Source organism: Perna viridis, chromosome 10 (genome assembly GCF_037379345.1).
Source record: "Perna viridis isolate PV_CMFRI_1.1 ecotype Kerala chromosome 10, ASM3737934v1, whole genome shotgun sequence".
Lineage (NCBI taxonomy): Eukaryota > Metazoa > Mollusca > Bivalvia > Mytilida > Mytilidae > Perna > Perna viridis.
In genome coordinates, this window is record NC_142454.1 from 914,596 (window position 1) to 940,543 (window position 25,948).

General features: G+C 33.3%; 1 protein-coding gene across 1 annotated transcript in view; it reads left to right on the top strand.

Annotated features, from left to right (window-relative positions):
- Window positions 1-403: 403 nt before the first annotated feature.
- Window positions 404-25,948, top strand: part of LOC148604067 (uncharacterized) — a 32,925-nt gene continuing 7,380 nt past the window's right edge. The window contains exons 1-8 of the mRNA XM_088548135.1: window positions 404-1,704; window positions 15,757-15,913; window positions 20,790-20,900; window positions 21,274-21,412; window positions 21,840-21,924; window positions 22,599-22,797; window positions 24,744-24,799; window positions 25,201-25,351. Coding sequence (XP_088404261.1) covers window positions 886-1,704; window positions 15,757-15,913; window positions 20,790-20,900; window positions 21,274-21,412; window positions 21,840-21,924; window positions 22,599-22,797; window positions 24,744-24,799; window positions 25,201-25,351 — 1,717 coding nt within the window. The 5' untranslated portion in view covers window positions 404-885. The remainder of the gene's footprint in view (window positions 1,705-15,756; window positions 15,914-20,789; window positions 20,901-21,273; window positions 21,413-21,839; window positions 21,925-22,598; window positions 22,798-24,743; window positions 24,800-25,200; window positions 25,352-25,948) is intronic.

The window sequence follows — 25,948 nt, forward strand, 5'->3', positions numbered from 1 at the left end:
CTATATAAAGTTCTATCTACCATCTATTCGATAAAAAGTTGAGCATCATAATATTTGTATAAACATATTTATCAGATTCATTCGAGGTCTATATATGATAACTTATTTATGCGATAATCTTATAATTTATCTTTTTATCCTTTAAACATCAAAAGACTTATCGTAATTGAGTGATAATGACACTTTCCAATAAATATAAATAATTAATGTCAACTAACTATTTCATATTACTCTTTTCTGATTTCCCACAAATATCGTAACGTCGGATTATCTCATCGGAATGCTTGGCCCATAAATGGATTTAATTAGACAGAAAGAGACAATCAAGTTTAAACATATAATCTAACTTTTTTTATTGATATCCATTTTCTGTCAATTGAATCGACTTTTCATAAAAAGCGTCAAACCGAGGACATTTTTTTTCGCTTCCCGTAGGGAAACACATAGTACTTATATAGTTTCCATTACATCTACTTATGTAGGTCACGGTTGAGTGACATTTTTCCTAAAGCCTCGTTTCGCTTTCTGATCATTAAGCTCCGCCTACATCAAATATTTCAATATTCAAGTAATATTCTTATTCGTAGTTGGTAAAAGTGGATTTTACGTTTAGGTCGGATATTTATATTAAAATCAATGTGAGGATATTTATGAATAAACAACATAGTATTAACGAGTTGTTCTATAAATTGTGATAAAAAAATTCTCTGACGGAGGATTGTTTATCATTGTGGATTTTTCTGTTTAAAATTAAATTCATAACGGCGTGAAATATATGTACACCCCATCATCTGGAAGAATTAAAAATAATATCGTATTCTATATTATGTGAGCATCAGATTTAAATAGGCCACTGTGAAGTGTGGATCTTTTCCGTGTTAGAAGATGACAGTACACGGACATTCGGAAAAACCCGAATCTGAGAAAAATGGATATGTTTCTAAAATGGTGTACCCAGATTGTGATGCCATGAATCGATCGTGGAACGGATATATGTTTCGTGTGTCGCCCTTAGCCTTGCCGAATGGGAACTTAACTTCTCCTAGAAATGGATATGGACCTCCAAAATTTAACAATGAAACTCGGACTACATTTTCACTGAGTTATGATGGAGATGACTCCTCACAGTTTGATAGTTTAGATTCTGAGCCGGAGTATGTTACTCTGGACAATAATTACCTCTTAAGACAATTCTCGCCTCCTTCAAGACACATGTCAATTTTGGATTTTAAAAGAAACGAACTGAACAATGCACAAACGAACACTTTGAACCGGCAATCTCATCATTCGCAGTCACTTATAAATGTAAAATCGTCACTGAAAGACAAGAAATGGCAGAAAAACAGCTTAAAAAAGTTAGCAACAAACATTGGTGCTGTTTTGAGTTTGAGTCCGAGAGGCGAGCCTCTAAAACGGTTTCCAGAAGAGTATGCCCCGGTGAAGAGAGAGCGGAGCAAATCTGTAGGGGATATAATAGAGGATGCTAAATCAAAGCGTGAGCAGAGTGAGGTAGATTTGTGTTTGAGTGACGATGATGATAAAGATGACTTTGGATTTTTAGGCTATCCAAAATGTTCTTCTTCTCTTTCTCTAGCGATGAACAAAGCCAAGTCGCCATCATCCGCCCACAAGATCCTTCCTAAAAGATTCCGCAGTAAAACACGACCAATCCCTGCCGTCAACACGACGTTATGGAGTCCGGAGGTGAGTCCTTAATGTAGATAGTTTAGTGTATCAAAATATGTTTATATTCACTGAATGTTTGTGAAAATTCGGATAAAATCAAAAATATCTCCAAGCTATGATTTTCCCGCCAAATACACATGTCGACCAATTTTCTTTGTAATGATGGCTTGTTCCAATGTTACAAATTACTGCTGAATCCGTGGTAAACAAATCAATGTTTAAAATAAATAAATCCTTAAACAGTCAAATGAAGAAGCAATAATATTGTTTTTGAAAAAAAATGACATGTTAAATTCAAGGAAAGGGGGGTGCCATTCAGCTTTTCAGGTCAGTGTTTTACCAATATTGAATCATGCACTTACTTGGTGGTATCATAATTTTAGTCAAACAATTGGCTTTTTGGTTCATGCAAAGTAAAACATGCACTATATTCATTTCATGGCAATATTTCAAATTTCCTTTAAGTACGATGGTACTTTAAGTATAATCGTGTATTCGTGTACCCCTCCCTAACATTAATTGCCATTAACTTCCCCAGATTTAGTCGTCGCTTGCACATTACAAGTTGTACTGGGGATCCTATTTTGTTATCATGTGTAAAAACATGGGTTATACATTAGTAACAATGCCATAGAATCTACCCTTTTGTAAATTACAAAGAGATATTTAATTCATCGGATTGCAGTACACAAAATAACATCCCTATTTACAAACAAAGGGAAATGCCATCTGCAAGAATTTATTATTTATGATCATGATTTAAAGAACTTGGATGAGAAAATATGAAGGACCGATTATATTATATAAAAGAGCCTATTCAAACAATGACACAGGACTGAAGAGTACTAGTGGCGACTTCAAAAGAATGCCGAACAATACTCAACATCTTTGTTCTGAAATATGAATACCTTTAATACAAAATTATGAATTATCTAAATTTGCAGTAATTGTTAGGTGCGCTGAAATTACTAACAGAATTGTGCGTTATCTCGATAAGATCGTTTCAGTGTCGAAATACGTCTTTAATCGGGACACGAAATACCCAAAATATCCTACAGAGAATTCCGTCTTTGATTTGATTATTATAATTTCATCTGTCAAGTTTTTGTCTCGAAATAATTCTTATTCGTTTATTTACTGTCACAAACATTATCAACCTGTTCAAACAAAGGTTTATCATAAGTGATGACCTTATCACTATTTCTTGTTTATATTCTTATCCAAATTTGTCGAAATAGATAACAAACAAGGGTATATCTTTTTAAATCGTATTTGAATGTTTTTACATGTAAATGACATGCCTCGGAATGTCCAAAGATGACTCAAATGGTCATTGACATGGAAAACAACAAAATTGACGAGCTGTCACTAAGCGAAAGAGATTTTCACGATGACTTTATTATCTGTCAGAATGCTTATATAACGTCCATATCTCTTTGCACTGATGGCGGGTTAATTTGGGGGTTCCCCGTCTGTATTGTTGTAATGGCATTAAAAAAGCTAAAATTCATAATTTTTCATATTGAATCTCCTTTCCTGCGACTTTCTCCTTTTAAACTACGGTGAGAGTAAATGTTTTAAGTTGATTTCATAGCCACGTCAATTTGTTGCACTCACGGTGATTTTAATGTTGATGTCTCGATTGCATCAAAATCAGTTTTTATGGACCTTCAAAGCGCCGGTCTTAGAACGGTTTATAATACAAATCGATCGGGTAGAGACTGATGACGGGATAAGGACTTACTAATTGTTTTTTATTAATAATTTATTATCAGAATCAAACATGTGATAACTATTACACAGATTCTAGCAATGATAGCTTATTTTCTGGAATTTTAAGAGAAGAACAGCAAATATTGTTTTGTTTTTCAAATGAAATTAAGTTTTGATCCTGGACCTTTGTTGCTCTTTAAAGAACCATGGAAGCAAATTAGGGGTCTTGCGTGGTACAGTTAAATACGGTATTAAAGGCCAATAATTATAAATGGATTTCGTTTCCGAAGAAAAGGTCCGAATACATAGAAATAAGTTATGTGTATTGCCGTGATAAATTAAGTGACCTAGTCCCAATGTCGTGTGTCTGTTCATCTAGCCCATTATTTTGACAGCAATGAATTATGTTGTTTGATATAACATGTATCATATCCTATTATAATTTCTTAACTATGGTCGGCTAATGTATGCATATTCATGGCGACAAAAATGTAATTTCAGTAACATGTACTTATATTATACAAAATATATTGGTGCGAAACCCGTGCATTCTACACTTACAGAAAAATAACATTTTCAACTTCGAGGCTTCTTACTTTAAAAGTGGACCTTGGGGCGATTTTGGCCTGCCTATCGCTGTTTACCATACTTACATGCATTAAACCCCGGATTTTCATTCTGTGGAGCCCTTTCTGCTCTGACCGATCACTGAATTGTAACGCAAAGTATCGTGTTATGACGTTAATTTGTGAAAGTTTCTGTCCCAATTTTTATCGTTTGTCAAAAGTTATTTATTAGCTTTTTATTTTTCTGAATATCGAATTTAAAAAAAACAGTAACAATGAAAGTTATTCTGTGCAATTCAAGGTCACTGTCTTTTCAAGACCTGTTACCACTAAGATAAATATAGTTTTCCCCATAAACTTTCACCTCCATATTGACAAAGATATCATTTCACAAAAATTAACACATTATTCACCAGATTAAATCATTTAATCGATTTATACTATAAATTTACACCGGAAATTTCCGTCAAATAATCCTAGATTTCCGATATTTATATTTAGAGAACCATCGAAATCAATGCAAACACTATTCAATATTTTACAATCATGTCAAGTCTATTTCTCTATTTGGGGTCGTGACTACGTTATGATAAAGAGGGCCTCAATGAACGAAGGGGCATATTGATATTATCCCTCATTTTATTAAAGTATTAAAAGTAGCACGATAATTACACAACATGATAAAACCATTGAGTTTTTTTTTGTTTGTTCTTTTGATCTGTATCTCTATTCACCAATAAAACAGTACATGTGCCCCGTATAAATACCGTTCGTTTAAAGGACCACGTACCTGCTAAGCAGATCACAAAGATTAGAGCAGAGCATTTACTCTAAATCACCACTACTTAAAACTCGTACTTTGACCAAAATTTCCTTAAATTCAGGCCCCTAACCGAGACCAAAACAATGTTAATCTTCCAAAGCAACAATAGCCTAATTTCAGTACTGTAACAATCTAAAGTTTCCCTCACCATAATGGTAAATGTATTGGAACAAGGGTTTGACTTCATTTAAAATCGACTTATCTTTTACAGAAGTGAACGGAAGACCCACTAGCTTAGGGGCGGATTCAGGCGAGGCGTGGCGGGCGTGCGTTTCCCCCTAAAATTTGCAAAGCATGGGTTGTCAGGGGTAGATTTAGGCGGTTTTAGGTTGAAACTTTAATTTCTTGCTAATTTTACCACAAAAGATATCTACATTGCACCCACTCTAGAAAGATATTCCAAAAATTTAGCCTCAAAAACTTTTTTGCTTCGCTCCGCTCGGCGAAATTTTAACTATGCGTACCCCTTAATCTAAACTCCTGGATCCGCCCTTGCACTTAGTCTAGCTAACGGTCTGCATGTTAGAAAACTCCTTATTTTATTTTCTGATATTTCATTACATTAGCAGCACATTTAATGCGTGATCTAGTTGATTTATCTACAAATGTCATTTGGAAATATCAAAATACCACACGATTAACCCTCTTAGCAGGTGGGTCATATAAAGTACCGAGTCGTGCATTCCACTAATAAATCGACATATGTATTATCAATTTTTACATGAAAATCTGTAGTTAGCTGTCATGTTACATCAGTCCAGAACATCTATTTTAAAACTAAAGGTCCCGATTCTGTACCTAAGAGGAACGCAAATCAAAATGTCAAAATACCATAGCTAGCTGTCATTCGACGGCCATTGGAAATTTTTTTTATATATTGTCATTCGTGGCTCTCGGCTGTTTTCGCTCATAAACGATCCTAGTTAATCATCCCTAATGAATCTTTAGTTGATGTGTATGGTGAAGACGATAAAGTGATGATTAGGATATTTACATCACCTCTTAAAAATAAATCTTTATTTTCATGAATAAAATGCGTATCGGTTCATAGAAAATTAAAAATCAGTCATTCATTCAAAAATATAGTATGGTTGACGAAAGAATTCATCATGTTTCTTTACACTGTTAACAACCACAAACATCTATTCAACGACCTTATGAGCAAAAATAACAGTTATTTATCAATTCTGTCAAAAATTATTATATTTTTGCATATAATTATTGTCAAGTTAGTTACTTAAACTTCAAAATGTGAAGAACGTTTTCTGTGTATAGATTTAAGTTGTATCTTAATGAAAGAATGACTGTGCGTATTACAGACCATTCCTATAGGGGTGTACTCGAATTATGATATTAGATAATCTGAAATGACCCGAGTTTTATCTGTGTAAACGGTGAACTCGAAGTAAAATGAGATTAACAAGATATTTCACGGATCTTGTCGATGCAAGGGGTCCATTACTCCTACAACGTAAGAGGGTGGAATTCCGTTAGTTTAGTTTAAACATATTTTATTTGCGTAATTATGCAAAGGGGATTAGACACAAGTTAGACAAACTTATTAAGTCTTCTCCCATATACAGTGTGTAACAATACATATTGAAAGCATGCAAAAACAATACAATAAATATATAAACATAATTTTGACATGATATAACTAGCAAATATTGTGATGATGTAATGATGTATGTGGTTGTTATAAATATACTTACAGTATCAATGATACTGATTATACAATATGGAACCTCTTAGATCCTTTTATATAATTATATACATGACTAAAAATTATTGTATTTTGCTCATCGGTAAGAGCCGGGTTGCCAAACGTTAAGGTACTTAAATTTACTCGACAATTTTCCGGTAACCAGTTTAGATTAATAAGGAGTCTGTTTCTAATATCAGAATAGTGAGGACTTTCAAAGGAAAAATGATTTGAATCTTCAATGCTAGCACCACACCGGCAGGATGGATCAGTTATAATCTCTCGAGAGATCATACATTATGGAATTCCGTTCCTCCATACCCCGGACATGGCACCAAGTCAGAAAATAGCTTGCCAGACAAATTTTTGGTCGTTCCCTCGCGGAGGGAACGACAAAAAATTTGTATCGCAAATTTGACAGTTCTAACTTCGATGGGAATTTTTCAGACTATATATATGTGCCCACACTTGCATGATACTGACTCAAGAATCATCTAAATATGAAGGGTCTAAATGTATGTCAAGGTCATTTTCCCAAATCACGAATAGAGAGCGTTTCACATTCCTTCCAATGCTCTTGGGTTATTTTGTTTTTAATTAATCGTGCTATTACAAGTTTAAAACATTGTAAAGTTTCCTTAAAATCAGTATATACAATCATGTTTCTCCACCTATCATCTTCACTGCTAGCCATCATCAAGTCCATTCCCTAAAAATGGATATAGTATATGCTACGACCGGTGATGTGTCAAGTAGGAACTTATGGTTCATTTGTCATACTGTAACTCACAAAGAGATACTTATCCCTTGATCCTAGAAATTACTCATTTGATACGCCACGTTGAAATGTTCAATGTTAATGTCGGATGATAGAAACTTCCAGGGAGTTACAAATTTCATATCATTTGTTTAGAATATTTAGTAGTCAAGACTGTTATATCTTGGAAATAGTACAACACTGTTTCTGTACTTGGTTCTATTTGCTTATCTCTATAAATTATTCTACAAAATGAACGGTCTAATTTGAACCCGTTGTGAATTTGACCAAAAGGGTCATTATATCAACAATGCATCAAAAGGCTTGTTTCCTACTAAATATGGACTCTTCTTTATTTATCATATTTGTGATCATTGCCATGAATAATAAACAGCAAGGAAATAGCAATTTAAAAACGCTGAAGGGCTTAAAAAGTTGTAAAGCCACACACTTTGTTCTCATAAAACGCTACATTTCCCATTCAGTAAAGGATGAGTTTAACAACATTTTTCATCTGATATAAACGGATTTCTAACCTTTTACTTTAAAAACGCCATCAAAATAGTATCACTGGTCCATAATATCCACTCCAACATGTCAGAGAACCTTACAATAACCTAATGTGTAAGGTTTAAATTGACAGAAGTCAAGTGTCGACCCGCTTCAGGTTGGATGGTATTTTATATCTTTGGCCAGTTGTCCTCTGTAACAAATATCTTCCAAGCCTTTTACGAGTGTTCTGGTCCTAAATGTAAACAATTTGTGGTTTATTAAAGTATTGTTTTAACCTGTCGGATTTAAGATAAATGCAGGCAGATACATGTCTCTGATACAGGTAAATTAATATACATTAATATGGCACAACTTCATGAAAGATTTTAGTTAGATCGAAATATTTCCGGTCGGTCCTTCTTTTTTTTCCAGATATTTGATGTTATTGCTTTTATAAAGTTCAATGTAAATATGTCTATATCTTATCTTTTAACAAAAAAAAAAACAAAACAAAACAAAACAAAACAAAACAAAACAAAACAAAAAACAGAATAGAATAGAAAAATAAACATCATTACCATTTTGTGGTTGTGCTTGGCACAGCGAATGGGGCGTTATAATAATCTATCGTTATATAACTGTATCTTTGACCACATAACTCATTTCCCCTTTCTTAGTGTGTTCACAATGCTTCTACGTTTTATTTGTTGTATCATAAGAAATTATATTCTGGGCAAACTGTCCCTGGTACAGGGCTTTTGACATTACATTAAAATGTTATTTTTCATATCGCCCCTTGTATGGAGCTTCTAAATGTCAACGTGTTACTGTATATTCTCAATTTGTCTTCCCTCATGTCCTTGCCTTAAGAAGAACAGTACCAGCTGACCTCGAACGCGTCTACAATAAAGCTAATACCCCCTACGGTTACAATCTGTGATTTTTATGAGGCAGGCGGTCGCTTGACACCCTCGTTCAGTACTTATACCATACTTATAATGACATATTGTCCATGAATAGTAATTGTTGTTATATCTCCTATAATACATAAACCTTCAGGCTCTCTAATCGATTCCTTATATCTCAATACACCATACAATTATCTCTTTATAGGCGTATCTTTCCCATTCAGGGTTAAACCTTGGACACTTTTCTCTTTCGTATTTTTTAGCAGTTAATCTTCCTGCCATGTTTGCCTTGAGTCGGGTTCTCACTCCAGTTTTGTTTTGAACAAAGGACCGCTTTATTGCATCCATGTACTACTAAACTATCTTGATAAATATTCAGAAATAAACTTTATATGGATTTAAAATCAATTGACTTAAAATGAAAAATGAATCCACCCGCATTGAAATTAATTACGAATCGTGTGTATCAATGTCTAGTTATTTTTGAACATGACAAAGCATAAATTTTCGCCAGCTGTATATATTTAGCTTCTTCCTTAAAAAGTTCTTCATTCCAAACCAGGAATTCCATGGGTATATTTGTATTAGCGTTGTTTTTTTTATTATTCGAAGAAGTTTGAAAGACTAATAAGTTTACGATTTGCGATGCTCAGCCAGATCAAACAAAATATGATTTCATGCCTTCAAGTAATCTCCCATTTCTCCATGATTTGCGTGGATTTCTGTTGTTTTAAAGCTACTAACTGATTTAACATACTGTGTTGACTTTTTAACCTTTAATGCCGTAAACCCCCTGATATCTCCAGTTTTGTTTCCCTCTCTACATGTCATGATTAGCCGACTTAACATGTATGTGGTACATATGATTTGACAGTTTGGTTATTAAGCCCTCTCCACAGCCACATGTAAAGCCTTTGTTGGATTAGTTATTTTAGGAGATTACCTTCCTGTAATAACACTGATTATAACACCTGCCCATGGAAAACGTTTTCTGTGTGTGGATTAACCTCCGCGTCACCGTTCTCCTACTACAGTAATTATATAATTAAATCTAAGTTTTCTACATTCTATAATAGGAGTGAAATATGATATCCGGTTTATAAAAGAGCCTTCAAAATGTACGAATTTAAGATTGTTTTTCTTAGTACAATTCGAAAAGAAAATTTAGATCATTTTCACACATGCGATATTGATCAAATCATATATCTGATACTGTCGGTCTCTCTGCGACAATATGTCTGTGACAAAATAGAATTTCTACCACCCTAGACAGCCACTAACGACATGTCAGTAGGTTGTTGCTTGTCATTAGTACCTTTCACCCTAGAGAGCTACCATTGACATGCCAGTTCTCTAAGTGGAGAATGGTGTCACAAAGTTACCATAAATCCTGTCTCATAATGGTGGATCATGAAATTTATTAAAGGGTCCAGGCTATCAGTTGCTCATTTTTTCAAAATTTTGCACAAAACAAACATTATTTTCCAGCAATAGAGGTGGTTACAACCCTTGGAACCCTACCCTGGACCCACCAGTATCTCTCATACACAGCCACATTTGCGTGTCTTTATTTTGTTACGGACAATGACAGCCGTGACAATGTCATATTTACTGCAATTATATGGGAGGCCAACAATGTATAGTGGTCATTACGAGGTTATGAAAATTACTGAAATAACCTGTACTAATAATAGTCCTATTTTACTACTGTTATATTTAGGAGCTAATGAATATAGTGTGGGTATCATGCCGTGGAGAATGACTCATTTTCGTAAAGCCATCAAAACATAATTACAATCAAATATTAAATATGTAAAATTAGGCACGGAATTCGACAAATGTTCTCATTATTTAAGCACAATAATGAAAAATTATTTTTTAAACAAAGATCTGAGTAACTAATAAAAGATATCCTATCGTACATAGTTTAAAGCATATTTTATATTGAATGCTCAATTTCATAAGTCAGTAGATTTATTCTGTTAGAATTTGTTGGCCGAAATTTAAATAAGAAATTGAGATATCTAAAGTCGAACAGAAATATTAAGTTTCACATTTAATTCTTGTGAATTTCGTTAATATGATACTTCCACGTCCATCCAGAATTACACACGCAAACAGATGCTACATAATTAGGACATGTGTAATATTTCTTACTATCAAAATATGTCATGTTTTTTATGTTTTGTGTCCTATTAAACACGAAAAAATGGATTAAATCATAAAATAAGGTCGTTATAGTCGGGATATGTGGTGTAGATTGTATCTGTCCCAATATATTTTTTAAATGGAATAGGTGTCAATACGCTACTAACTGTAGATATGTGATATGTCTAATGGTTTCTGTTCATGGAAATTAAGGTTGCATTTTAAGTAGATAATAATTTGATAATTTGTAACAATCTCTGCAAATTAAAATTTTAGAATTGAACGTTTTTTAACATTGACACAACCGTTTATGCATTTTAAGATATCTAACAACAATTTGATTAATGTGAATTTGATGAAGTACATAGGTCTATATACATGTATCAAAAATAAAAATAAAAAACAAATAAATAAAACGATACAAAACAAAACAGATAAACAACTTTTGATATGCATAATCATTTAAAGATGTGACGGGGACCTCCCTATTCCTTGTTATTAGGAGAACACTTATTCATCTTTCATTTATCCATATAAAACGTTCCAGCTCTATAGAGCGCTGTTTGTACCGACGAGACACCAAAATTTCAAAACAGCACGCCTAAGCTCTATAGACCGCTGCTTGTACCAATGACACTTCAATGTACCAGAACAGCATGTTCAAGCTCCATAGACCGCTGCTTGTACCGGCAGGACTCCCATATAGTAAAACAGCACGTCCAAGCTATACAGAGTGCTGTTTGTACAGATGAGACACCTATATTTCAATACTGTACGTCTAAGCTCTACAGACCACTGTTTTTACCAATGATACTGCAACGTAGCAAAACAGCATGTCCATGCCGTATAGAGTTTGTACTGTTTGTACGTCCATGTTCTATAGAGCGCTGCTTGTACCGATAGGGCTCCCTAATAACCAAACATATCCATGCTCCATAGGGCGCTGTTTGTACCGATAGGACTTCCTAATAACCATGTCCATGCTCCTTAGAGTTTGTTGATAAATTTACCATGCTGCTTTTTCATTAACTAATCATATCAGTTTTCATGTTAAGATAGAGCCTTGTAGCCTTTCATCGAAACAGTCTGAATCATTGTCTTCCTGTTTTATATTCCATGAATATTATTCATCTTCGATTTTAGTAGCTTCAAGTTATTTCATTTTTATTGGTAAGAAAAAACCATTCCTTTGTACTTCGTTTGGTAAATGTACAGTCCATATTTAATCTACAGAACAAGTCATCTGACCTCCCCAATATGGTTGACAAACCTTAAAGATGCACACGATAAAATGATAGAGGGAATATTAATTCTTCACGGACAATTATACTGAAGTTTCTATACCATTAACCGTGATGATTGATTATATGGGAAATTGTTAATTGAAATTTTTTTATTTTGCTCTATAAAACCACAGCAGGTTCCATATAACAATAAGTTTACTAACATGGGTATGAGTGGAATTACTTAAAGATAATACACAATGCATTTTAGAATTGACATTTTCTTAGGTATTAATTGGAAAATATTGCGGAAACACCAAACTCCACTTCTATTACAGCAATTATCCACGACTTCTCCTTATCTTCAGTTTTCCGCACGAAAAAGTCGTTTCAGTGCTTTCTTTGGAAAAATACACTTTCTCCCTTTAGTACAAAACATTTCACCCCATAGTTCGGTTCCTAATTACGACGGAAAAACTGCAGTTTTGCTTGAATTTTGGGACCATCGGTTACCTGAACCCTGATTTCGGACCACCGGTTCGCATGCTCCTGTGGGCGCCACAGTGACTCCTAATTTTGTCTGGATTTTTCCTTTTACAGATGTACCAATTTATCACCGTGTTAGGTCATGTGTCAGAATGTTTTCTCCTTCAGTGGAGATCTCGGTCATGTGACCCCAGGCTGTTGTTTCTTATGTTTAAAAGCGAAAGCGTACTTACCAGTGGTCTATAGCTATTGCATTAAGTTCTAAAGAGAATGTTTTGATTGCATATAATCAATTTGAGTTCACTTAAAAGGAGGTCATTTGAAAGTAAAAGAAAAAGTGCATTTGATTTTTTGGGCTAATCATGTATATAAACATGGAATTGAAATAACCTTTCCAACCGAATAAAAATGACATGTATACAGCATTCTTATATAGAGATATAGGACATGCTGTTGTGTATCACGTGGGCTACGATAGGAGCTCCTTCTTATAGTGAACCCGATACAGCATTTATTGATAAGATTTCGAGTCATATGGATATTACCATCCAGTGAATGCATTGTACCTTTAGGACTTGGGTACTAAATTTATTTTTATCAAACCTTATTATCCGAGTCCACACTAGGACAATCAATAACTCTCTAAAGTCCTTATTAGTCACAGAGCGTTGAAAAGTCCGTAAAATATAACTTACATTTATCCTTTGAGACAAAGACCTTCATATTCTGAACGCAATTTTGTAAACAAACCAAATACTTTGAAAATATAATGATGTTTTCTGTGAGTAAAAGAACTATTCAAGTCTTTGTTACCGTTAAGCATATCTTTATGAAATATGCATTTTTGTTAGAATGCATTGTTTCCTTCAAGGTTTCTTTAAATGGCGTTTACTGAGGTATGTCTATAACTTTAGTACATAATTTACCCCTGCATACAATCACAACAAATGAAACAATTATGTGACATTTACATTGCTCACCGTGTAGGTAAAGAGGTCACTTCATTAAATGGGAGGGTATGATCTTTAGTATACGTCTTCCAATGTCTGATTCCTATATTGCACGAGGGGGTACAATTCATCATTAAGTACCAAACGGGGACATTTTTTTTTATATCAGTTCAGTTTTTATAAGTGTTTATACCGTCTTTATACAGGAAAGTATAAAACTTGAGAGGCTTGCTAGAAGGCTGTCTATATATATCACACCAATGATGTAAAGCCTCCTGACCATATTAATTAAAGGTTTATTTTTTATAACTGTCTCTAGAATGGATATCCGAGCACAATCACTCGCTTTCCTGTATGAACTATGGATAAGTATTAGTGAACATTGATTTGGGTTTGCTTGGACTGGATTTCATTGCTTCAGGCCGGAACATTTAGAAAAAAAAATTCTGAATCATATGGCTTATTGGCGTATTTTTCCAAATAGCAGATTTTTACAAAATCTTTAAATAAATATCTAAATAGCTACGAAATTTCATGAATATGAAAAATAGTATTAACTCCTATCTTTATCTAAATATTTTAATTCCGACGCCACCTAGAGTACGCCTAATTTAATCCCATTGCATAGCTTTGGATTGGTGTCCTATTATCATCGCTGGGTACAACCGAGTCGCTTTAACCATTAGCTTATCACGATGCTATTGGAAAAAATGTAACTATAGCCATTAAGGATGCACTTTGTCATCTGGAATGTACACCACGTTTATTTTGATAATTCAGTAAAACCATTAATATAAAACAATGTTTTTTTTATATTCAGAAGCAAATAGTTTTTAACGCCCGAATTGTATGTGACTTATTTGTCAATCGACTTTTATAAATTGATGACTATAGGGGGTCTTTGGCTTTAAACTAACGTATTATATTGTTATGTAAAATCTTATTTATACAAATGGGACTTAAATGAGTACCTTGCTCAATTGATCCTCTTTCTGGAATTCTAAATATATCAAAGGATCCCACGTACTTAGGTGGCTTTCACTATCGTGGCTGAAATTGTGTTGATCACTCAAGCATCGTGTCCTCTGATGGATAAAAGTTGAAAATTGGGGAGAAAATTCCAATTCTTGCGGAGGCTGTCGTATGTTTAAGACAACATAAACTATTTTATATGTACAAATGTCCGATCTATACAATCTAACCACGCGTTCAGAAGATAATTGACTTTCTATTAAACCTCCCTTCCTATTCCAACATTCCAATCTCTGAATCTTTGTATTTGATCAATTCTTACTAACTTAATAGAAAGAAAACGAAAAAGTAATCTGACGATCTGTCATTAAAATGATAAATTTATTAATAATTCCAAATATTCTGGGTTAGCCTCGATACAAGGTGTTTAGATGTGAATGTATGGCTTTGATGAAGTGTCCTTGTACCAAATCTAACCTTTACGGGTTGATGATAGTTTGTTTTTCTTGTAAAGAACTAATTAATCTCTAACAGTTTCACGCATATTCGCTGGATTCAGACATATTCATTCATAGATATACCATGTACTTGAGAAAACCTGCTCGAATAGGCTCCATGTTTAATGTTAAATCGGACTCATAATAAATTAATTATAAACCACTTCTGACAGAAACCCTTTTCTGATTAATACGCGGACGTCATAGAAACCACCATCAAGGTATGCGGAACTAAAGTTTAATGAAAATGTCAATCAGCGTTCGATAACATGATAAATGTGTCAGAATTCGGAGAATAGAGTTCACTTCAGAGAAAACTGAAACATCTAAATGTCAGAATGGTACTTTAATTATTAAAGTTATACACAATATGCTTTATTTCATTTCCGTAATTTTTTTTTATTTTGCCAAGAACTGTTCAAATATAATTTTCCATTACCAAATAAACTGTATTAAAAGTGACACTGGCCTGTGTGTAATCATATAACGAGGAAATCATAGAAAAAAACATGTCAAAGACTTATTGTTTACTCGTACATCAAATTTCCACGAGTATGACGTATATGTCGCAACGCTGTTTTTTTTTTTTTTTTTTTTTTTTGCTATTGAATCCAAGTCTAGTTCTTGTATATCGTTAGCTTGTAACGAAGATCTTATTTTCTTCTGGTCAAAATTGTCATCCATAAAAACTATCAAATTATAGCTGGACAAACGAAAACGACAATGCAAAGCACTGTCTAATTATGATTATTAATTATTAATATACTAAAATGGTCATGTATAATATAAACAAAACGATTTCACTAAGTTTACATTGTTGTGTTCTTTTTCAGGGTGATTGTTGTTGGTGTAATGTTAGCGGAAGGAAAGTAGTCCTGAAACCATCTAGTCTGAGCCAGCTTACCGAGGCGGAAAGACATGCATTGCAGAAAATAGTGCTATCCAAACTGCAAGCCATGGATCTTGGCTGTTCAATATCGATTCCGAAAGGTAATTTATACTACATATAGTCCAAAACTCCCACCCTTTGTAATTGTATTTTGGTTTTTTTCTTCTTCTAGATATGCTGTTTTTAGTTTCTGTTTCATGGTACTCCTTGCTTCTGGACCGAAAGTATTTATGGTAGTCTACTCGGCTACGATGTGGTACCTATTTGTCTTCATTTTTGTTTGCACCACAATAGTCGTCTTTTGATGATTCTCTTAGGCTCAACTGGTGATCCTGATGATCTGGTGATCCTGGTGATCATGTTGATCCTGGTGACCTGAAGAAAACTGGTGATCGTGGTGACCTGAAGAAAGCTTAAACAAGGATAATAATAATATAAATGAATTCATTAACCCAACCACTTTAGTTAATGGAGGATGACCTGTTTCGTTCATTGTCGATCAAACAATCAAAATTTCATTCCCTTTGGGCAATGTAATAAAATGTCAATAGCACGTAACTTGTTTAAACGTTACGGTTGTATCCTGTAACACTTTTAAGTCATACATTTTGTCTTAAATATATTACCTCCAATAAGCTACAATGATTTGAACAGATATGTAATTTATGTTTGTGTATTATAGCAATGAGTATATGGTCGTGTAAAGTTTGATTATGCTTCATTACACGTGATTCTTTATGGTTTTATCAGCTTTTGCTTTGACGTACGACTTCTTGATTACTTTGACTGAATTAAATCTGGTAGATTTGTGTGACCAGAAGTAAGAAGGAAATGTCAGCACGTTGTGAGTTGTGACTCGTACCGTTGAGGTTTTATTAAAATAATTTTCTTAAATAATGTTCGCTGTATTGTTGATACTTATTTTTTGCATAGATTGTGCTTGTGTTTAACCTTTGTATGTTTTCTTTTCTTCTGTAGTAGTGATTGAGTTCTTACTTGTAATATGATTTTCTTTTGTAATATTTGAAACTGCTAAAATCTCTTTCAGGTTTAATCTCCTTTTTCATTTTTTCGTTCAGATACTTCGGATACAGGATGACATTGAACTCATGTTCTAACAGTATTTTAATTTGACTTTCGATAATCCTTAATGCTGAATTTTCAAATTGTCACGTACTTCGTATGTCATAAAACCCCAACTGTCTCGTGCATTTCAAAATAACACAATTAAGTACGGAAATAATAAAAGATTTGTATCAACCCTCTTTTTACCCCACCATATTGAAAGAGGAAGAACTTTCATATATTTTCTATACAATTTGTATTCATTTGTCCGTCAGTCTGTGATCTCGGTGTTGTAAGACTTAATTTGTCATGATTTGCGATTTTATCAATCATTATTAATTCATCAATTTATTTAATAAATCGAGATATTACTTTATTTTGAATTTGATCTGAAATCGCAAATGCACGAACATCCGTAATTGAATCGATACTAAAAACAGTACTTTATTAGTAATCTGGCAAGGAAAACTTAAATTTTTCAATTACAAATGAGCACCTATTATATCACTGAACAACATGTATATGTAGGGTGCATCAATAGAATGGACGATTCGCCCTTCCACCTCAGTGACCCACGGTGGTAGGTGTACGTGTCCTGTCACCTTCCAGTTGGGTTAATAAAATAAATAATAAAAAAAACCCAAACATTGGGAACCAAGTCTAATGTCACGTAATCCATGTCAAACGCAGAAAATCTTTACAAAATTAGAAAACAATTATAAGTTTTATAAAGAATCTTCACATTAAATCATTTCTTTCTATATTGAAGTGGTAAAATAGGCTTGTTTAGAAATTCTAGAAGTAACAATTATAGTTGATAAAACGAATAAATTACACGCTCTTTCAGTGGCATCTCTCTAATTTAAATTTTAGATAGGTGATCAGGTAGCGGTCAGATTTCAGCTAATTAAGGGTTTTGTTGCTCAGTGCAATCTACACCCAAGTGTCATTGCCTTCTGTGTATTCAGACCAGTTAAATGAAAGCTATACACGGACTGGGTATTTACTTGAATGTGCTTTTGTACACCTGCAGGGTCACTTCTTTCTTTTTATGTTTTAAGGGTTCAGAACAAAGTTGTTGATGACGAATAATTTACTCTCCTCTGACACCTTATTTTAAGTTCTAATTTCATTGAATATTAACATTTCATCACGTTTCAAATCTTGTTTGTATTTGAATGTATCAATTAAATTAGAACGTTTTCACGGACTTATCGAACCAGTTAACTGAATAAGTTCAGAAATGTTTTAGTTGCCTCAGTAACATCGAAACTCTATTAATAGTTCAAAAATGATTGACGCATCGAACAAGCGAGGAAATAAATAGGCAATTTGTTTGCTTACAATAAAAAGCAAAACGGATCATTTTTTATAACAAACCATAGTTATTATTTGTCCGCGCATATTTTTCTACTTTTTCGTAAAGGATAGAGAAGCCAATTGTTTTAATCAAGAAAAATATGAAATGAAATAAAATTGGAACTTACTCTGTATTTTATGATATACAGAGTTTGATACAATGATATAAAAAGATCATTTAATACATGCATCTTCTAATGTTGTCAACCGTCGGAAACTGACAGACGGACGGACACGCAACTTTTCAAAAGTATGATCGTTGCGGTATATCCATCAGCACAATGAAAACTGATTTGTTCAACGTGTCATAGTTTTCCTTTCCTCTTTCCTCTACCCCGAACTTGACTTTTTATGAGGAACTCGGCGGGTGTTTCTAGAAAAGCAGAGGACGCTTACCCTACCGATGCACCTGGTCCATGCTCCCAGTTTTTAGTGGAGTCCGAGTTGCTCATTTACTTTTGTTACTTTGTATGTATGATTTTAGTTACTTTATGTTCTTTGTCGTGTTTGTCTGTTTTCCATATCTGGTCTTTGTCCCTGGATTACATTCTTTTGATTTCTTTTAGAATATTTGTTCCCTTGATTACTCTTACATAATACCTCGCCACTTCGTGTTGCATGATATAAAACAACAAACAAACGAACAACGAACAAAAACTATTATTCGGCATGTTTACAAACGGATAGTATGAATGGAATCGCGTAACAAAATAATCGGTTTACTGTCCAAAGACCACCATAAGCCGATTTGTCCAATGACCACAACAATATAAGTTTAGTGGGGTTAGGGAAACCTCAAGTATTTTCGTTATGAATGAAATCAATAATATGTTTTTATACAATATTAACTTGTTTGTTGCCTTCTCGTAGATTTGTTATATTGACTAACAATCCGTACCTCAAAAACATGCATTTAGAGGTTATAGGTAAAATTACGTGGGACGAAAATTATTGAGCAGATGAACTAAAATCATCAATATTTATGTGTTTGAAAATGCTCGATCGACTCTGACCTTGATCGATTATCGGACCCAGAGGGAATACTCAAGAATATTTGTGGTCTAACTTACGTAAAAGTAGACCTCCATAATATACCACACCATATTGAAGTTATATTCCAAGTGACATGTAACGGCATTGGTATTAAACTGTTGTCATTTATATAACACTGTGGTCATTTGAATGACATTGTGGTCTGTTTCGTGCCTGGTTCGGTCCCGAGTAAAAGAAATTATCCGCTTCAAACACATCTGCTGAAAACAATATACTTAATGATATGAAAAAAAAAATACAGACGTCGGGTCCCTAGCCTAATGTCTTCATTTATTGTGACCCTATAGGTCTAGCCTTTTTTGTGTTTTGTGTGTGGCATAATAAAGTATTTCCCGGTTCATTCCGGATCAATCTATGATATATTGAATCATTAATGTCACTATTATATCACTGTTTTTAAGGCACCAACATTTTTCATATCTAATTTATTCTGAAACGTAACGTTATACACGCGATTAAGGTGTGTCCATCACCATGGTTGTTTTATTCCATTCGGAATTTTTTCCTCAGATATAAACACCTACCCTTCCAGTGCTCCCTTTACGCTTCCTGTCCCATTTTTTTGAAGATCTCAATCTACATGTAGCTCAGTATACAGACTAAAATTTATTTCAAGCAGAGAGTCGATAAAAATGAAAGCAAAGCCTACTTAAAAATTTGGAAACTGGAAAATCTCACTTTAATGTCATAGAAAATAAGAAATTTACCATGTATACAGACTCGTCATTGTTTCTCGGAGATAAGAAATTTATTATTACCTTCAACTAATTAAAAATAACGACAAATTAATTAAACAGATATTTCTTTAATTAAGCATGATAAGTACATGATGAAAATAACAGACAGAACAATGATGACTTTTGCAGAAATCTATTTTAAGCTCAGGGGCTATCATTGGGTTTTGGATTTGAACTTGTAATATTTCGAATAATTCCATCATTCGCCTTTGAAATAACCCAGTCCTAAAGCTGTATTCTATTTATATATACATATAGTATTCGATATAGAATTCACTAAGGGGTAGTATAATCTCCAGAAACCAGAAGGTTAAACCTCACATTCCTCCCCTTCATGGTAGCTTGGTATTACTTCAGAATTACGCAACGGTTATTAGTATTCATAACATTGGCTGAGGTTATTACAGTAGTACCGTGTAGATTTACATGCATAACATACATGTAGAACTTGTGTCAAACGGTTGGATAATTAATTTTAAAGAGCAATTATATCTCTCCTTGCTCACGTTTCCTGCATCGTAATACAATAGTTTTATGGTGCGAGTTTTAGAATAGCTGATACCGAACATCTCACATTTTATGTCCCTGTCACGAAACAGGAATATGCAAGCTATTTGTTATTTTTTTCCTGGCTTGATTTTCAGCGTTCGTTTCATATTTTCCCACTTCCATTTTTTGCTACCTCGAGACCACATTGATTCGTTAAATATACAAACTTTTATGCAGACCCGCTTGACATTGTGATTTTTGTCTTTTTTTTTAGAATCACCCGACTCGAAGCGGAAGCGAAAAGTGTTAGCGTTTAAGAAATCCCATTCAGCAAATCTTGGTGCCTTAATAGATAAAATAAGTGACAAAGACAGAGAAAACAAAGGTAATTACCAATCATAACTAATGACACCCTAGAATCTTCTAAATATGTCATTTATCAAGAAATAGCCAAGAAAAGACGACATGATTTTTTATATTAAAAAGCAACATTTAATCCTCCATTGCTGATATTCATATGCAGATCTAAAAATCAACTTTGACTTGACTTTTTGAGTATACATGTATTTTAAGATACATGATATTTAAGTTATTTGAGATTCAGATCGTTTTATTCCATTGAAAAAAAAACGTGATTATTGTTTTACTGAATTGATGAATACCATGATTAAAAAACAATAGAGACAATTACACGAAACCAGATGGAAAGTTGGAGACACAGATGTAAAATATTTGCCTTGCTTGTCTAATAATTACAGAATGTCAGCCAGTAGGTCTTGTGTTCGGAATACCTCTGTCGAAGTGTATCGCCAACGATATAGAACTGAAGAAACGACGGATATCAACCAAGGATAAGAAGAACGAGGGTGATATTGTTTTATGTAGAAGAGATCAAAGGTAAATGTGATGATATTCTTTCCATATGGAATCTCGGTTTTATCATAATATGCAGTTTTGTTGACAGATACAAACATCGACGATATACATGTATTCATATTAATGAAAATAAACTAGTTTTCAGTATATTGTTTATAGTTGAGGATGAGTAATAATGGGACTATTTGTTGTAGATGATAAACGGTGTCAGTTATGTTGATAACTTTATAGCATTTGTTTCATTTAAGTTGTCAAACAGGCAGTAACAATCGAATTATGTAAATAAGTTAAAGTACAACCTCCCAAAAACAAAACGACTTCCACTACATTACATTGTTACCATGAAAACGACTGCTTAGCAACTTGTCGTAGAGGTATTTGTTGTAACATTAAGACTTGTTTTATTTAAATTTGTGTATCTTATATCAATATAGTATGTCTATTTCAGAAAATCCAGTAGTTCATCTCACAGTTCTTTAGATAATTGTACGCAAAATGGAGGGTCAACATTGTCCCCTGACAGACTCGCCAGAGTGAGTATTAACTACCATAACTGTCTTTCCATCCCAGACATTTATCATTTTCACTTTTCCAGAAATAATTGAACGTCATTTGTCTTTTGGTATTGAAATGTTTTACTTTATTCTTATATATTAATTCATATATGTTCATTGCTTGTTTTATTTTCGTCACACAAACAAATTGACTAAGCCCCAAACCATGTGAATTTCTGTAATCAAGTAAAACAAAGTCACCATGAAGTCTTTTGGTATAAATTTGGCACAAGGACAATATTGAAAGATATGAATAATGTTTTTCTTGCTGAGTGAAACTGACCTTAAACCTGTGATGAATGGTGGATGCTCAGTAGGCTCAATAGATGTTGGCATTGGTATTGCCCCTTATCTTAACTATCTAGGCAGTACTATGTGATGACTCATAAAAACAAATCATCCACTTGTTATATTGATAATGTACCGAAATCTTCACAACGGGGAAAATAGAAATAATGTTCATTCATTGATCACTGATAATGATGCGAGATGTAAGAAACTTATATGTAACTAGCAAAACTATCTTTTCAAACCACTGATTGCAGAAATGAATAAAAAAAAACCCGAATATTTCTTCATGTTTAAGACAATATCTCTCAAGACCTACTCTTGGTAATATAAAACAAAAGCAAATTGTCTGCTTTTCTTTACAGTGTGGTGCCAGTTCTGATTCTCTGTCGGAATCCGACAGTAGTCGACATACAACGAATTCAAGTCTTGTTGACGCTTTGTCGTTATCGACGTCGTCCCGTCAAGGGAGTTTACTTAGAGATACCTTGCCACAAGTGTCTTCAGATACGCCACAAGTGCCACATATTGTTAATGTTTGTTTTAAACACATAGAAAAATATGGTATGTACATATACGATGTGATTAGGTTACATTTCAAGACCTTAGACGAACTGCATTTTTTAGTAACTTTTTTAATGTGATTTAATTTATTATACTGTATTCTAAATGATGTAAAAGACAGCAATATCGTGATACAGTAAAAACTGTAACAAATATTTTCAAATGTTTTAAAAGATATGTAAACATATGCTTAGGACTGAAAAGGAAATTTCCATTTTTGTGCTTACAAAATCTCATTGAAACAAAAGTTATCCTAACTTATATGAAAACCATACCTGTTTCATACAAGACCTATAATTACCATATGATTTTTATTTACCTATTTTTCATGAATAATTTGTTATAATTCCTAAACATATGATTTTATCGTATGTTTTTCATTGCGGTCCTAAACATATAAAACATACTAGAAACACTGTTTTCAAAACATCGGAACAATTTCCTGTGTAGTACCACTTATGTATATAGCTGTAGATTGGTAAGCTGACAAGTTGCCTTTTTTTAAAAAAACTACTTCGACTTCTTTTAACAAAAAGCTAATAGGGTAAAAGAAAAGAAAATAACATTGCCACACCCCAAAACAATAAAAATTACATTGCTTTCTTTCTTGAGCTTGAAGCATGTGTTACTTCATAAGAGATAAATGGAAATTTTTCTGCAATAAATGTTTCACGATCTCTCCGATCAAGATGATTCAAATAGGCTTAAGATTCTCGATGACTTTTGAATTATACAATAAATATTAATTTATTTTACATTTTCTTGGCCATAAAACACAGTAAATATGTTTAAAATGACTGGTTGACATTTATTCCGTTAAGGTGGAGCGTCGTTTAATCTGATATGGACGATGACCCCCTTTTCACCCAGTTGACCTCAGCGTGACACTGAACACTCTAACGTGAAAAAAATTTATCTCTGGTCATCTACAGTGTTTATAATGATAACAGTATTTATCATATATTTGACATGTATAGTTTTGGATTTTTTTGGTCATCAGATTATTCTGAAAATATTTTCATAACAAAATACAGGCAATTTTGTGGATTTCCTTATTAAGTAAACACATGTTGTATTAGTCTAAAGAGTCCGACAGTGCCAATGAAACTGATATTTAAAACATATTTTATATCATAGATTATTTACAGACATTAGCAGTGTTACACAAATTGAAAAGCTCTAAAACACCAAGAATTCAATCTTTGTATTGCCCTTGATAGAACGTGGGTTTGGCTTTCTATTTGTATTTTTGTTTTTGAGTACTCCTTGTTGTATTGCCCTTGATAGAGCTTGATGCTGGGTTTGGCTTCCTATTTTTGTTTTTGAGTACTCCTTCTTGTATTGCCCTTGATAGAGCTTGAAGCTGGGTTCGTCTTCCTATTTTTGTTTTTGAATACTCCTTTTTGTATTACCCTTGATAGAGCTTGATGCTGAGTTTGGCTTCCTATTTGTATTATTGTTTTTGAATACTCCTTTTTGTATTGCCCTTGATAGAGTTTGATGCTGGGTTCGGCTTCCTATTTTTGTTTGTGAGTACTCCTTTTTGTATTGCCCTTGATAGAACTTGATGCTGGGTTCGGCTTCCTATTTTTGTTTTTGAGTACTCCTTTTTGTATTGCCCTTGATAGAACTTGATGCTGGGTTCGGCTTCCTATTTTTGTTTTTGAGTACTCCTTGTTGTATTGCACTTGATAGAGCTTGATGCTGGATTTGGCTTCCTATTTGTGTTTTTGAGTACTCCTTGATAACAGTTTAATTTAGAACTTTCTATATATTTGCTGTTAACGCTGCTTCTTCTGTACAAAGTATACTGAAATTTGTGACACGATTGGATTATTTTTTATTGAGACGATGACAATGACAACGATTGTTTTGTAATAATCAGATTGTACATAAGTATATACATGTAATAGACTTAGCATTCATAACTATTATATTTTTTGCAGGATTACGGGTATTGGGAATTTTTAGAGTTGGTGCTTCTAAAAAAAGAGTTAAACAGGTTTGTTATATAATAATAAAACATCAACAAAAATATTTATAAAAAAACATCTTGTAAGTGAAACATAGGCTTGAGGGAATTTTAAAAAATCAAATGTTATAGTAACTATCCTTGTTATAATAACATAATTTTTAAATTAAAATTTGTATATAACACTTGTAATAATAGGTATTAGCAATATCTCCCAAATCGTGTACAATTTTGGTAATGGTATAAAAGTATATATAATATACATATAATCTATCATAAATGACATTATAGGTTAAGTTAACACTTTTCATACCTTATTTTATTAATTTACTCAGTGTTAATTTTCAATTTTATTACAATATGTTTTATGCAGCATAACCTATCATTATGAGTTTTGTTTTTTACTATAGAGTTTTATACGTACTTTGTAGATACGGGAAGAATTTGATTGTGGCAAAGATGTTCATTTAGACGAGTCCTACAGTGCCCATGATGTTGGGGCTTTATTAAAGGTTTATTTCCGAGATCTACCCGAGCCTTTACTAACCAGGGATTTATATACTCCGTTAGTGGCCACCAGAAGTAAGAGTCAGATCAAATACACGCAAAATATTTACAAATAAATAAATTTGAAAATAGATGACAAGTTTTTTTTCTGTATAGGGTATGTAAGTCTCGCCATGTGACCCCGTGATTTCACGAGACTGGGTTCTAGTCTACCATTCAAAAGCATGGAGACTTGTTATTTAGAGAGCGTTGAGTTCAGTGTTTAGGGCAAAACATCTTTTAGTGTAAAATATACCGATAAAGGTGTAAATATACCAATAAAAACAAATATGTATTTCTACATGATAAAGGTATTAAGAAAAAAATAAAATAGAAGATTTTGCATTGTTATACAGCGTTTCGAGTACCCGGAAGTAAACAATAAAATGCAGAATCGGTCCTCGGTTTTCAATACGTTCTACGTCGTAAATTCCGTTAAAGAAATGAAACTAGAACGAGACTTACATACCCTATTGGAAAAGCCGTTGATATCATCACATGGATACCATTAGAACATATGAAGAAAGTTAATACAATGATTGATAGAAGAAGCTGAACAAAAAAACTCCTTTGAAAATTTAGATATAACATCCAAGTACTTGTTAAAAACTTATATGGTAGTCTGCCTCGTTT